Genomic DNA, 15,440 nt, shown 5'->3' on the forward strand with positions numbered 1-15,440 from the left:
ATACCAAAGAGCAAAAAGGGATTTAATATCTGTTCATAATGAATGAGCACAGAGGTTTCTAGCTATTACTGTACAACTGTTATTGCCTCCACATTAAGCAGTCATTTTGTAAAATGTGAGCCAGGAATCCTTCAGGTGTGCCCAGTAATCATTGTTATGTCTTCAAGTGCCATTTTCATTTGTAAAACTGCACAGAAGGAAAACTTTGAAACAAATGATGGAGAAGGTAACACTGTGAAGATGTTCACCTGTCACTTGAAATACCCGTTGACTTGCTTTATTTCACATTTGTTGCTTAAAAGTTGTGGTATTGAACGGAGGGGGGATGGAGCTGTACAAGATGAGAAGAAATGGTTTGGATAGCAAGCAGAGAGAGGGGCAGGGGAAGAATTACTACCTTGTAATAAGCCCTCCAGGTATGGAGTAAAGTATACCACCAGGCTTCGCAGAAGCAGATTTTGCAGGAATGCCTCCTTCAGAGCCAGTCAGGTGGCTCTGCGTTCAAAGCTGCACTGAAGCCCCACAGGGGCGTTCCATCAGCTGCAGTTTATTTTTGATCGTGCTTTTTCCTGGGGAGGGGTCCCAAAAATAAGCAGCGATCCAGGACACGGTGGCTTGTTTGTGGCAAGTTGCCAGGTTTTGTCGTATTTGGGGCTTTAGGGAAGGTATGTCTTGAAAGCATGTGAATAAAACATCAGTGTGTCAGCAACATGAGGCATCTCTCCTGGGGAGGAAACACCACCACAAAATAGAGTAGCCCAGCTTTGCTGGAACATCGAGTACGATTATGTTCTATTTCTGAGCTTGGTTACAATAATTTATAAAAGCTTTCTGCAAATGTTGTTTTTTAGAAAGGAGAGATCATCTTTTTGTGCCTGTTTAAGTTGCATGGAGTGTTTTCCAACTCACATTACTTTGGAAATGATTACACTTTTTGCTTTGGTCTGAGGATTTGTGAGGAAGTTCCTCAAGCTATTTGTCTGTAGTAAAGGAGCGTGGTGGTGGGGGAGCAGCGTGCTGTACTTGGAGCATCAGCCTGCAGTGCTCAGCAGGTTTGTGACTTGTGGGAATTATGCTCACCTTTGACTTGTTATGATAACATGTAAACTGTAAGAGCGCACACGGACTACCTGGAGCTGCTCTCACGGTGCGTACTGTGTCATTCCCTTCGGACGGTGCTGCTAGTGCCACTCAGCCACCAGGCTCCAAGTCAAAAAGAACGGGTTTCACACAGAACGTCCTTGGAATTTGAGTGCACTCTTGTTCATCAGCTTCCTGCACGTCCCTGCAGAACTGGAGTCTCAACCCCATCACCCTCTTTTATCCCATTCTCTGTATAGTGCCCCTACGAACCCTAACAAAGCAAACTGCACCTGCAAGCAGACATGCGGTATGATCACTTCTCCTTTCCTAGGCCTGGGGTGATATTATTCAGCATACTGAATTATATCAACCTGACTGAGGTTGAAAAGCCATCTCTGTCATGCAGTCAGGTCTGGTTCCACAGCCTTCCCGACTTGCTGCATGAGCAGCCTGGCTGTTAGTTCTCCTGGCTGCTTCTCACAGCCTCTGGTCGTGCTCCAAGTTGTTCTCTTTCAAGACATCTACAAGTTGTCTGGCTACATGAGACACCTAATGTGTATTAGGTACTATAAAGAGAAATGATGCTGCCTATTATTATTATTGGTTTTCCCTTCTGCTTTGAACCCATGCAGTTTAGGCGGTGGTGGTGGGTAGTAGGACTGTGAGATAGACCAACACACGTGGATGGTGAAGCTGCTGAAATAACTGAATAAAATTCCACCACCACCAAAAGCTGAGCAGTGTGGGTACAGCAGCAAAGCTTTGGGTCATACACATAGAGATGAGAAGTGATGGAGCAAAGGTGAGCTGCCTCTCCATGCACCCACCGACCTGAATACTTAGAGAGCCTGGTACGAGTCTTACTTGGACTCGAAGTGTGGTGCATTCATTATGCACAGAAAACAAATGGACGGGAGCTTGGAAAGCATCGTCATCATCCAGGGACTGGAGGAACTGTAAACTTTCCACCTCTCTTCCTGAATTAAATCTTGGTTTGAAAGAATTCCGTGGGAGGAGTAAAAGTCAACAAGTAGCACAGGAAGAAAACTAGTAATTACAGTATTGTTGAAAGAACTGTTGATTAGGAATCAAGGGGTGAAAATTTGGAAAACAAGAATTGCAGTTAATGACTGGAGAAAGTCAGTAACGTCTAGGAAGCTGTAGAGCAGTTTCCAGGCAAGATAATAAAAGAAAACCCTGTGACTACACTTAAGGTAAGACCTGAATACAAAAGGTCTTCCACTGAAATGGAAATGAACTTGAGAAGATTGTTACTCTTTTCTACCTTTAATTTATACTGATGTCAAATTGTAAGGAAATTCTCTTGGTTTGAAGACATCCTTTTTTCTCTTTCAGTGAGAGATTAAAGACTGGGTTTGTGCTGTATGTATTTAGTTCATTTTTGGGTTAAGCTAGGAGGTGAGGCTTCTCACGAAGGAAATCTCAGCTGGCTGTGTCTTGACGTCCTTCTGGAAGGAGCAGGTTTCCCGTTGGGAACAGGAGGCTGTGGGGTGTGTGCTGTTGGGGCTGTGTGGAACTGGATGTGATGCTGAGCCATCTGATCAGGTTTGAAGTTGGATCTAACTTGAAAGTTTGCCCTGCTTTGTGTGTAGGGGGGTTGCACCTTCAGAGGTCGCTTCCAGAATTAAATTTCTTTGTGATTCTACTCCTGTGCAGTCTCAACTCTTTTTGGAAAACATCCCAATGAGATCTATAGATTTAAAGGCATTAGATCTAAAAATGCTAAGCTTTGCATTCCCTTGAATGGAAAAAACTGTTCAAAAAAGGTTGTTGACCACAAGTGTGGGTTTAGGGAGTGGTACGGTTGGAAATGTTGATCTGTTTTATTACTACACAGTTGTTTTGCTGAAGTGTGCTGAAAACAGACCTGCTGTTTTTCAGTAAACATCACTCCTCAAATTGAAGATTCCGCGTGGTCTTTTAAAAATGCAGATAAATACTGTGTTATATCATCTTTTTGTACATGTTGTGTGTCTCTCAAGAATGATTTTGCTTTCTTCAGTTCCAACACTTCACAAAGTATTCCATGATAATAAATGCTGTACTGGTGACAAGCATTGCTATAGGTCCTGATACAACTGGATGGCTTCTCCAGAAATATTTTGCCATGGACCATGTTTCTCTTGTAGCAGTGCTCGTTAATAAAATAGAGAGGGAATGGCATAAGCAGCAAACAGTGTGACTTCTTGACGTATTTTATTGAGCCTGCTGTGGACAGGAGAGCAGGCAAGTAAATACTCTTAAAATAATTCAGATAGTTTGTCCTGGGATGCTTGAGGAGGCAGGCAAAGCTTGCTTAAGGAAAACATTGACTCATTTCAAGAGCTTTGTGCAAGATTGTTAAAGGTCTATTCCAGCCACTGTGATGTGCTGTCTTCTGAGGTTCAACTCAAGATCTTATCCTAGTGATTTTTGTTTTGCAAGAGTTTACGTAGCGTATTACATAAAATCAGTTCCTGACAGCACAGGTCTTTATTTTAAACAATACCACTTACTCCCTTGAAATAGTTAAGCCTGTGCTTGAGTCCTTCACTGACCCGAAGCATTTTGGAGGGACCGGTACCTCTGTAGTTATGAGGACTTTGCCACATCTAAAAACATCCCACTTTTTTTGCCCTGAGTCCTCACCAGTTGATGTGTTTGATGGCTCCTCTTCTGTGGCATGCTTTGCCTGTGTGCCTACTGCATGTTAAAGAAGCAGGGAACCTTTTTTAGTCTAGTATACCAAAAGGCAGCTGTTGCAGTCAGCTGTTACTGGTCCTTCTTCATTAAAATAGTTTCTTACTCTTTCTCAAATCCACTGACAGGCTAAAGGCATTTGGTGTCTTTTTTGTACGTTAGTATGTGAACTTGCAGGGTGACGTCTGGTTGCAAGTGTGAGCTTCTCTTGCAGGGAAATGAAGGGAAGGAGCTGCTTCATGTTCTCCAGCTGCACCAAACCTGTGCATGCTTACAAACGATTGCCTTTTCTCCTGATTTCATGTGTGGTGCAGAAGCTGTAGCTGTTAGTCTGGTGTCAGACCAACACACATCAGGAAGTTCTGGGTGGTGGTTTGTGTTCTGCTTGCAAGGATGAAGTCACAAGAGTACTCAGCATTATGGAAAATAAGCATCCTAATCATAGCAGAAGTAACATGGTATACTTAGTTTTAGTGGTTATGAGTACGTCTTTTTCAATTAAGTTTCAATTGTATCTTCAATTCACCAGTCCTATTTGGCCCAGGGAGAACGATGAGAAGGTCGTGTTCTGTGTTTGGTAAGTTTTGTTGTTGCTTAGTCTGTTGTTCTCTGCTTACATTTGTGGGTTTAGGGAAATAGTTTTAGGTCATAAATATTTTTTAGGGGAATAATTTTAGTTTTTCTGATTACAGAAATAATCTTTACCCACTAATTACATATTTATACTGAGAAACAAGTCAGAAAACACATAAAAATAGAAGTATTCCAGAAAACACAATTTGTGCGGTAGGAAGAAGTCACGTATGTATGCAGTAGGCTTGCCCCACTGCCTTATGTGAGTTAGATCAGCAGGCACAGCTACTCATGCCTACAAAGATGTTGGTACCTAAATCACCATGCTGAGGTAGAAAGGGACCTCTGGGGGACACCTTATTCAGCAGGGCCACCTAGAATGTGCTGCTCGGGGCTGTGTCCAGGCAGGTTGAGTCTCTCCAGGACTGGAGACTCTGCAACCTCTCTGGGTAACTTGTGCCAGTGTCTGGGCAGCCTTACAATTAAAGAGGTTTTTTTTCTTATGTTCGGGTAGAATTTCCTGCATTGCCTCTTTTCCTTTCACGGAGCACAATGAGAAGAGGTGGGCTTTTCTTGGAGGGGATGATCCTTGAAAATCAACCAGCAATCCTAGATCCCTCTTCTCTGTGGGGTCATATCCTAGGGGATTCTTCCACTCAGATCCACTAACTAGCCAAGCTCTGCTCTCCTCAAGTTCAGGGCTGTGATCATGCTCTCTGCCCCATTTCACAAGGTGCTTGTTGCGGTGAAGGTTGCTCCCAAACTTCACATCCCCAGCTGGTTCTTCCTTGTTATTAAGTAACAAGCCCATCAGTGCGCCTTCCCTCCTTAGCTGCTGCATCACCTTTGTCAGGGAATATCATCAACGTGCTCCAGAGACCTTCTGGCCTGCTCTGTTGCCCTCCCAGCAGATACCAGGTGGGTTAAAATCACCAGGAGGGCTCATGCCTCTGAACGAGAGCCTGCTCCCCGTAGTCCAAAGAAGGCCTCATCTGCCAAGCACAACGTTGCCCGTATTGTTCTGTGGTCTAATTCTCAGCCGTAGGTGCTCAGCTGGCTCCACAGGCCAGGCGCTCCAGGCATCCCTGCTGCTAGCTGGCATCCTGGCTGGCCCTTCCTTAAGAGCCTATTTCTGGTCCCTATGCATGTCCACAGGTCAGGCCTGGGTCCTTGGTGGCATCAGGTTCTTCACAAATAGAGAGATGGGAATGCAAAAACACAGGGAGTGCTCAAAGCTTGTTTTAAGCTTGTATTAGCTTCATGCATTTTAAAAAATAAGTGTCTAGAGAGAGGTAGAAAGGTAATAAAAATAGCTGCTCTGAGCTAACTTACAATACATGGGCCTTTAATCCTAATTTCTGGACAAATAGAAGAGGTTAGGCAAAAAAGTTGTCTCCTGTTTAGTCTTCCATACCTCTTTCTACAAAGATGGAAGAGCGAATCTAGCAGGACTCGTGTACTTTATTCTTCAAGCTCCTTCAGCAGTTACAGCAGTGTGCAGCTCTCTGGGGAACACTGTTCCAACCATCGTGGCCACCGACTGACAAAGACCATCGGTGGAGGCGGTGAAGTGTGAGGGGAATGTCTGAAATAGGATAGGAATGATCTGGAAATCTCCAGCCCAGTGGTACTGAGCCACCACCCCACCACGCAGCTTCTGGCTCAGGTAGAGTTACGGCGCGTCTGCAGGTAGAGGTGCTTGAACCGCAGGGAGAGCCACCAACAGCGCTAGACTACTCTCTGCATGAGCTGCATGGGTGCTTCTGTAGCTTGCACAGCAAAAATACCATATATATGTGTGTGTATATATATATATGATAATATAGGTATATTTATATATATAATATTTAAATTTTATTTTAAATTTTAAATTTATATTTATATATATAAAACTTATATTTTATATAAAACAGATGTATATATCTGTTTCCTGCTGGTGAAGATAGGCTTGTACCCCCAGACTACCAGGAAAATGTCCCTCTCCACAGATGGAAGTTCTTCCATCCCATGTATCATCCCTGGTGTAAGAACTGGCAATCCTTTTGTTTTGTAAAGAAGCCTTATTCTTCCCATTTCTGTTACTATGTGTAGGCTTGGATTACTGTTTACAAAACTCCAAGCAACATTACATTAATTCAGTAGCGACTTGAGCTCTGCTGCTTTTTGATGCAGATCAAAGAGACAAAACCTGATACGATTTAAATTTGGATTAATTGCTGGAGTTTTGGAAGAGACGTGGTTACTGTTAGCTGAACGGCGTGCTCCTTAATCTGGAAAAATCCCAGCTGTGGTTAATGAGCATTTGCCAGGATAGAGCCTGGTAGTTTATTTTGATAATTCCAAAGAGCTTTATTTATACATTTCAGATTTCTTTCATTTTTTTTGTTATTTATTTATTTATTTATTGAACGTTTACGTGATTCTCACGTAGTCAGCACCCAGGTCTATTTGCTGAGGGAGCCAGGGCCAGAGGGAGCTGAGCAGCGCCTGCATTCCTGCTCTCCAGATACCTGCGTAAAGGGCCCGGAGTGGTACAGGAAGGTGAAAAGAGCACAAACGTTGGTCAAGCCAAGAACAGTTCCACGGGAAAATGTACTTTGTTCTTCTCTTATTCATCATAGCACCGTGTCTTGATTGATGAAGAGGTTAACATTTAACATACATAACGGTCAGAGGAAAGGAAGGTGGTGGCTTGCTGCTTCTGCTGTAGCAATATCCATTACCTAATCAGAAGTAATAAAAAGATATTAATAGATTGTGAAGTTGTTTAGATGAATAAGCAAGAACAGAGGAGTCCATGGTTTTCATTAAGCGTGGCCCAGAAACCAGCTGGTCCTTATGAGTGACATATTTCTCTTCACACATGCTAAGGCTTGAATTAAATAAATACTCCCCTTTGTTTTCATCAACAGGCCCACTAAATCTCTTCAGACATGAAGTTTACTTACTGCAAAGTAATTCTGAGGGATGTAGTCTCTAACTAAAGTCCAGGGTGTTTGATAACGAAACCATTGAAGAAACCAAATTCAATAGGAGCACGTCTGTGGTGGATCCCAAACGCACAGCCTGGGCCTCGCCTCAGCTCCAACCCTTGCAGCAGCTGCAAACTCTCCTTACAACCCGCAGCACAGGCTGTGCCACGGGAGCTTCATCCCTGCCAAGATCGTGGCAGGCTGGCGCTCTTGGCTTGGATGGCACGAGCCCTTTCCAGGACCTGCCTCCCTTCTTCGCTGTGGCCGCTGCAACCTCGTCAAGGGCAGAGCTGGGATCCCAGGGTAACTGGGGAGGGTGGCTGCCTGTAGCTGGTGAGCCCGGGCACTTCCATCAGGGTCAGACGTGTCTATTGGAAAATGCTAAGGCAGCTGCAGCTTGAAGTATGGCTAGAATCAAGTCGTCTGCTTCGCCCTCATCCTGACGTGTTAGGCAACTAAGAACTGTGTGAAGGAGTATCAGGTAAATACAACTGAGGTGAGCTTTGGGCTGACCGGAGCAAATACATATTATTTGAGGTAATAAAGGTTCTATAATGAACCTTAAAAGTGAAGTCCTTTACTTTCTTCTTGTATGTGATTTAAAAACAGTGAGGCAGGAAGCTGCCTGAATCAGGGCTTTCCAGCTGCTAAGTGCCACCGCTGGGAGCAGGCTTCTGAAGTCAGGACCCTTACCTTCCCCGTCGGCCTGGCTGTGCGATCAGCTGGTGGCTCAGGGGTGAGGTAATGCTTCCTGAGCCACGCGGGGTGTTCTGTCGTCTCTTACTGGTTGGTTGAAACCTGCTGGCTGTATGTGTGTGTGCATTTCCTTGTCTACAAAAAGCGTCACGCGGAGGTTTCTGTGCATTCCCAGAGTATGTTCAGTTTTTGCTGTGCAACCTTTTTCTTTCTCTCCAAGTTCTTTGCTGTTTTCTCTGGTTTACCTTCATTTTTGTATAGTGTTTAGCTAGTAGGTGGCCTTGGAAACATCTGAAGAAGATGGAGCTTGTGCCTCCAAAGCATTCTGTAGGTTCAGGGCTGCCTTCGCTCTTAGGGTTTTGGTCTGCGGCTCTCTTACTGCCTTCTGTACTATCTGCAGCCAAACTCTTGTGAAGTAAGCTATTGATTCTCGATGGAGGAAATTTGTTCTGTCAGGGAACTGACACACTTAGCATGACTTGTTCTCGGAGTAATTCAGGGGAATTAAAAAGCTGGCAGAATTATCTGCTGTAACCATAAATTGTGGCCCCGTGGCAGCAGCACGTGCTGCAGGAGAACCTTTATGAGATGAATCACAGCAGTGCAGTGTAACCAAGCATTGGCAAAGCTCTTCTGATGACATGTTGATGATGCTGGACCTCCTGACGGGGAAGCAAATGAGCAATTTACCTAGTCAGTGTTTATCGTATTAAAACATAGGTCTGTTGGAGAAATACAAGATCACTTCAGCTGGTCTTTCAGAAAATGAAAACAAATCAGCCATGCAAGAAAAATAACAGCAGGGAGCACCTCTGAGTGTTGCAGCTTGTTTGTTTTAAAGCACCAGATGCTAATTTTGTTTATTTTCCCCCTCTTCTAGGTGCCTGAGATTATAAGCTCGATTCGACAAGCTGGAAAAATTGCTCGTCAGGAAGAGTTTCAGAATAATCTCTCAGATGTTGAAGACCCTTTTGCCAAAAAGTTTGAGGTGCTGTTCTGTGGACGTGTGACTGTAGCACATAAAAACGCACCCCCAGCACTCATAGATGAATGCATTGAGAAATTTAATTATGCGAGTTGTACAAAAAACTCAGATTTTAACTCATCGTCCCAACAAAATGAAACTGCCAATAACTCTGGAGGCTTCTCTTTCGGCAGCAAATTTCGATCTGTCTTCCAGCCCTTGATGGGTGAAGAGGAGGAGAAGAGGCCAATTAGGAAATCCTTTTCTCAGCCTGGGCTTCGTTCATTAGCTTTTAAGAAGGATTTTCAAGAGGGAAGCCATAGGAGTAACAGCTTTGTCAGGTCTTTCGAAGAAGATGCAGTTTCACTGAACCTAAAAAGTCAACTTATCTATGGACACAGTGTTGTGCAGCCAACAGACATTGCAGAAAACCGGACAATGTTGTTTACGGTAAAGCAAGATTTTGCATCTATTGCTGATGGTGTTTTCACGTCTTGGAGTTTGGAATGGCAAACGCCAAAGCAGATTTTCAGATGGATGGCAGTTGCTTCTTTAATAACTTAATTGCAATTACCAGAGCTTAGCTTAAACTCGCCTACTTCTTTATAAAGTATTACCAGTCAGTATAAATTGTTTGATGTAGTCAAAATAAGGTTATGTTAAATAGTTTAAAACAGCATTATCCAAAACACTGGGCTTCTAAAGATAGCTTTTAGCAAATTAGTTGCTAGTTACACAATTGCAACATGGTGTGTATAATTACACTAGCTAGTAACAGAAGAAATAAATTTCCTGGTGAACAATTTGCCTTTAACTAGAGCAGAAGGACCAAACCATGACGTGAGCTAGTGGTATTTATGTCCCCTGATAAGCAACTTTATTTTTATTCAGCTGCCAACACGTCTGTGTAGTGATAGAGCAGTGCAGTAACTCCCTTTGCTACTCCATGCCTGCCTCCACTCCTGTCCTGCTTTTGTGTGGCTGGCAATGCTCTTGCCTTGGTGGGTAAGCAGCAAAAATATTTTTTGAAGACCTCAGAAAGAAGTACAAAATCAGAGAATGGTTTGGGTTGGAAGGGACCTTGAAGATCACCTGGTTCCAACCCCCTGCCACGGGCAGGGATGCCTCCCACCAGACCAGGTTGCCCAGGGGCCCATCCAGCCTGGCCTTGAACACCGCCAGGGATGGGGCATCCACAGCTTCTCTGGGCAACCTGTGACAGTACAACATTTCTTCCTTACATCTAATCTAAATCTCTCTTCTTTTAGTTCAAAGCCATTACTCCTTGTCCTATCACTCCACTCCCTGGCAAAGAGCCCCTCCCCAGCTTTCCTGTAGGCCCCTTTAGGTACTGGAAGGCTGCTCTAAGGTCTCCCCGGAGCCTTCTCTTCAGACTGAACAACCCCAACTCCCTCAGCTCTTTGTAGGAGAGGTGCTCCAGCCCCTTGATTGTCTTTGTGGCCCCTCTCTGCGCTCATTCTTATAGGTCCATGTCTTGTGCTTGGGGCCCAGCCAGAGCTGAACGCAGCGCTCCAGGTGGGGTCTCACAAGGGCAGAGCAGAGGGGGACAGTCACCTCCCTCACCCTGCTGGCCACGCTGCTTTTGATGCAGCCCAGGATATGGTTGGCTTTCTGGGCTGCAGGCACACATTGCCGGCTTGTGCTGAGCTTCTCATCAACCAACACCCCCAGGTCCTTCTCAGGGCTGCTCTCCATCCATTCTCTGCCCAGCCTGTGCTTGTGCTTGGGGTTGCCCCAGCCCAGATGCAGGACCTTGCACTTGAAGTGAGGTTTATGTTATTTGCTCCATGTTATATTTCATAATATCTTACAGAAAAACCTGGAGCTGACAGAACAATAGCTGGCTATTGTAAGGAAATCTCAGATCCGTCAGCTGCTCTTGGGGCTGGGAGTTTTTAGGGACAGTAACAGAGTGGAATAGATGTGGTTACAGCATTTTTTTGGAGGGGAGAAAGAGTTGTGCTGCTTTAACAAGAATCACTGAATTATTACACCTGTTTTTTTGTTGTTTTTTTTTTTGAAAAAAAAAAAGGAACACAGTGAGAGGTACAGTTAGCTATACCTGGTTAAAAACTTCTGTTTGGTTGTGGCAGGCTGGCAACAGGGAGTGAGATGGAAGAAGGAGAGAAATAATTTCATCTTTACCTTGTTCCCCTGAGCAGGTATTTCACACGGAAAATACAAATGCCCTTTGTAATAAAGCCTAATCTTTAAACAAATCCTGATTCCATTATTAATTCATATGCATATACTGGAGATGGACACGCTTCAGTCCAGACCCAGCGTACTGCAGCAGGTACCTTTTTATTTTATATAAAACCAGCAGCTCTCAGGGAGGCGTGCAGCTCCAACTTGAATGCAACGTCGGTCACCTACCGATAGGCTCACTTCCAAATTCTGCAGCTCTGCTGATCTGCCTTTCTACTTCGGGTTGTTTTTTTGCCTGGAAATATAGTGTTTAATACCCACAGTTGCTTTCTGTTGCCATTCAGCCATGCTGAGTTTAGCTGAAAGTAAGGAAGTGAAGTAACCGTGGTTTGTGACTCTGGTGTCCCCAACCTCGTGGCATAGCCGAGTTGTGGGCAGGCAGCCCCCGTGGTCATCAGGTTCTGAATCAACATACACCGTGCACAGGTTTCCACCTTTGCTTATCGGTTTGTGTGTGGCTGTGTATGAAATGCTCAAGAGTAACTTCTTATCCAGAGGAGCAAAATAGTTTGTATTTTCTGAGTTGAAGAAATTTGGATTTTCCCCAAGACTGCAGGAGAGGCTGGTGTATGAGGTCTGAAAAACTTAAGATAAGTTATCTGCTGACGCTGCTGACCTGGTTCAGACAGTCTGGATTTTTAATCTCATCCTGAAGAACTGCTTTCCTAGCCAATTTGTTAGGTTTTTTTGTTTGCTTTTATTTTTTAGGTTTTTCTCTCGGGTGTTTCTGTTGCTGGTTTTGTCGTGTTCAGCTGGCTTCAAATGCTTTCTGCTGCCCTGTGACCAAGTATGAAAGGCATGCGTGGGGCTGAGCTCAGAGCGAGCCTCTTAGGAAGGGAGCAGGGGGAGGCTGCTGAGTGGGTGTGAGTAGGAATAACCCCCACAACAGCGGCCCTGGGGGCAGTAGGAGCAAAGTGGGAAAATGGTTGTGGCTAGCTGGAGTGAAGGAGGAGGTGGAAGGTGAACGCACAGGGCTGTTTTCAGACACAGGGAAGTTGCACTTCTTACTCTTACCCTTTTCCACACAGGATTCTCCCCCCACCCCTTAAGAAGCTCTGGGTGTCTTGGTGACACTGATCTTCTGGTGTGTGTGCGTTGGGATTTGGTGGTGGTTGAAGCTCCAGCAAGTTTGTCTCAGTCAAACTTGTGAATGGATCCAGATTCTGCCCATCTTCCCTAAAATCTAACGTAAGACTTAGCCTTAGCAGGCTTTCAGATGTGCTGGGAACTGCGAGGAATCTAAACATACCTGCAGAAATGTTACAGAGATGTTGCCAACAGCTGAGAAAGCAAAACCAATAGTTTCACCTTAAAAAGAGTCCTCACCTATCAGAAGTTCACATCAGCTCTTGGGGCACTGCTGTACAAATGGCCTCCAGATGAAATTAAGTTAGAAAATACACTCCAGTAAGCTTGTTTTTATAGTTTGAGATAAAGCCTTTAAATTAAATGCTATGAGCATCTTAATAAAATACAGGTAGAGAGAATACACTTAAATTTAAATTTTGGGACAGTTTCATTAAGTAGCTTTTCACAGTAGCTTTTGGGAATACAGTGTGTGTCAAGCCTGTTGAAAGTAAGAAAAGAGTGTGAATGTTTTCTTGGTGTAAAATTAATTACTTGTGGTATAATATTACACGTATGTAGTAAAACACATCTCAACTTCATGTCTCAAATGTGAAACTAAATCGCAGTTCAGTAACATGCAGTGCTCTCAACACCAAACCAATGCTGTTCATTCTCGCTTTGTCCAGTAATAATACACTAATTGGTTTAAAAATACAGATAGAAGACTGTTAGAGATTTTGTCCAGGAAACATTTTTGCAGTGAGACAAATGTAAGTGTAATGTTACTTGTTACCTTGTTATTCTGCTTTTTTTAGATTGGCCAGTCTGAAGTTTACCTTATCAGTCCTGACACTAAAAAAGTAGCAATTGAAAAAAGCTTTAAAGAAATATCCTTTTGTTCTCAGGTAAGATTGGGAGTGTATTTTTTCTTAAGAAAAAAATATATGTATATACATGTATATATTCTTCATTTGTGAATGTTCATGTATTTCTTTCTCCCAGCTTTTCGAGTGGATTCTCACCCAAGTGGTTTCAGTAATTGCTATTGACAAACAAGTTGCTGGTTAATCAGTAATTCTGTAAAACCGTCATTCTTCCCTCGTGCTTTGCATTGTAACTTCTAAGATAAAGGCTCACTTCCTTGACTAGTGAATGAATAATACAAGCTAGAAGAAATAACCTCATCATTTCTGGTTTGAAACTTCAGCAGGCGTGATTCGCAGTTGTGCAAATGTGAGCTGTGTCAGGGTATTTTTCAAGGAGTGATCATGAAAGGGAATAAACAATGTGCAAGAGTTATCTGAAAAACGCTTCTAAAAGATGTATGTTTTTCAAGACTGAGTTGCATGTGTGTAAAAGACAACTGTCATTGCAGCTGTTCGTAAAGACATTTCCTAGAGTTTAATTCATTAAACAAGGATAGATTCCTTAGGGAACATTTAATTCCTTTAAAACCTCTTGTGGATTGTTTTAGTTTAAAGCCCTGAGAAATTAGTATGAACTGCAATTATGTAAATAGATGTACGTTTATTGAGGAATGGGTGTTTCCACTAGCTTAACTAAAAGTTCACCTTCAATTAAACCAGTTCAGTCTTGTTTGTACTGTGGGTCTCAGGAGGGAGTAAGACCTAGTGTACTGAGATGTAAATCTTGCCACTCTTTCTAGCACCGTTTTGCACTTGCTTACTTGTACAGTGGAATTCTATTCAGTGCATCACAGGCTCTGGTCTAAATGGTATTGGGGTAAAACTAGAAAAATAGAGGAAAAATGCAATAGGTTTAATTAGCAATTTTTAAATGTAGGGATTATGATTTGCTATTATTCTCTTTGCCCTTTTTGTTTTGAGATTGATTTATTTTTTTTACCTGATGGAGGTTGCTTTCATCATTAAACATGCATGTACTTATTCTGAAAATGGCAGAGTAAACATCGCTAGTTTGCATGATGTCAGATCAAGAGCTTTGAAGGGAGCTCCTTGATCGCAGAAAAATCTTTATCCCCACATGCCCTTAGGCAGGAGGTAGTTGAGTAGACTTTGTGCCCTGCCCTGCAGGCTCCTGTGCTCCGCAGAGCAGTAGGAGGCAGACTCTGATCGAGTCTCCCCTCGTGCCTGAAGGAAGTGTTGCTGGGCAGATCTTGTCAGCTGGGAGAGTAGTGGGGTAGGGGTTCAGGCCCAAGGGCTTTTACCCCAAGTATGCAAACTTCAGAAGACTCACCAGAACCATCTTGCAAATTTATCTTGATTGTACAAGACCTTCAATTAATCTTTTCTTGGAGGCACTGGAAATAAGTTATAGGGGAAATCAGAATCAGTACTTAACTTCCAGAATGCCCAATCTGTCAGATACTGGAAATGGTAGGAAGAAGTACGTCATCCTGGGGCAGTGTCAGCATTAGCTACACAAACAGCTAAGTGTATGATCGCTCCTGGTGCCTTGCAGTTCTGAGATCTGAGGGCTGTGATCCCAGGTGGGCTCCCTCCACTCTTGCAGTTGGGTTTTCAGGAAAAGAAACGTGGACAGGGGAGTCCATGAAGGGGCACAGGCGTGTTCTGAGCACGTCTCTGATGTGGGTGATGGAGGAAAACAGTCTGCAGGTTGTATCAGCCTGTTTGTGCATCATCACAGAACTGCCTCCCAAAATGCTTTAGCCTGGGTGTCCAGTGGAGCTAGAGGTGGAGAAGCTGAGGACTTCACATCATTTCAGTGTCCTTTTGATCTGCTTGTTCTCATAGTACACCGTGCCTGATGGTTGTCTGTGTAATCAAGCCTTTGTTGTCTATGTATAGAAGGCACGCTTTGAGAAACTGGGTATCTCCATATGTGTTGAACTATTTTCCTTTACTCAGCTGGCATGCTTTGAAGGTTTATTGTTAGTATTTCAAACAATTTATTGTTAGAACAACATTGTTTGGGTTACTTCAGGATATTTAATGCTATTACATATTCTTTTTTAGGCCACCCACCCATTCTGTTCTATAGAAGTGTTCTCATTTTATGCTGTTTTAATGCTTTTTTGTTATTACTATTTTTTCTTTGTGATAAAATGATGAAGAGAATATTTGATGATTCCTGCTGCATTAACAGGGAAACGGTGGGGGGAGAAGTCCTGGAGCCATCTTCAGATTATGAAACATGATCGTGACTTTGATTTA

The 15,440-nt window shown here is 43.4% G+C and overlaps 1 protein-coding gene across 9 annotated transcripts in view; it reads left to right on the forward strand.

The window, feature by feature from the left end:
* The window catches only part of TBC1D1 (TBC1 domain family member 1), a 114,210-nt gene that overhangs the window by 43,842 nt on the left and 54,928 nt on the right, over nt 1-15,440 (forward strand). For all 9 annotated transcript variants that reach the window (XM_013185985.3, XM_048072969.2, XM_048072967.2 and 6 more), the window contains 2 exons: nt 8,905-9,438; nt 13,101-13,190. In XM_013185985.3, coding sequence (XP_013041439.3) covers nt 8,905-9,438; nt 13,101-13,190 — 624 coding nt within the window. The remainder of the gene's footprint in view (nt 1-8,904; nt 9,439-13,100; nt 13,191-15,440) is intronic.

This window comes from Anser cygnoides, chromosome 4 (assembly GCF_040182565.1).
Source record: "Anser cygnoides isolate HZ-2024a breed goose chromosome 4, Taihu_goose_T2T_genome, whole genome shotgun sequence".
In the NCBI taxonomy this organism is placed as follows: domain Eukaryota; kingdom Metazoa; phylum Chordata; class Aves; order Anseriformes; family Anatidae; genus Anser; species Anser cygnoides.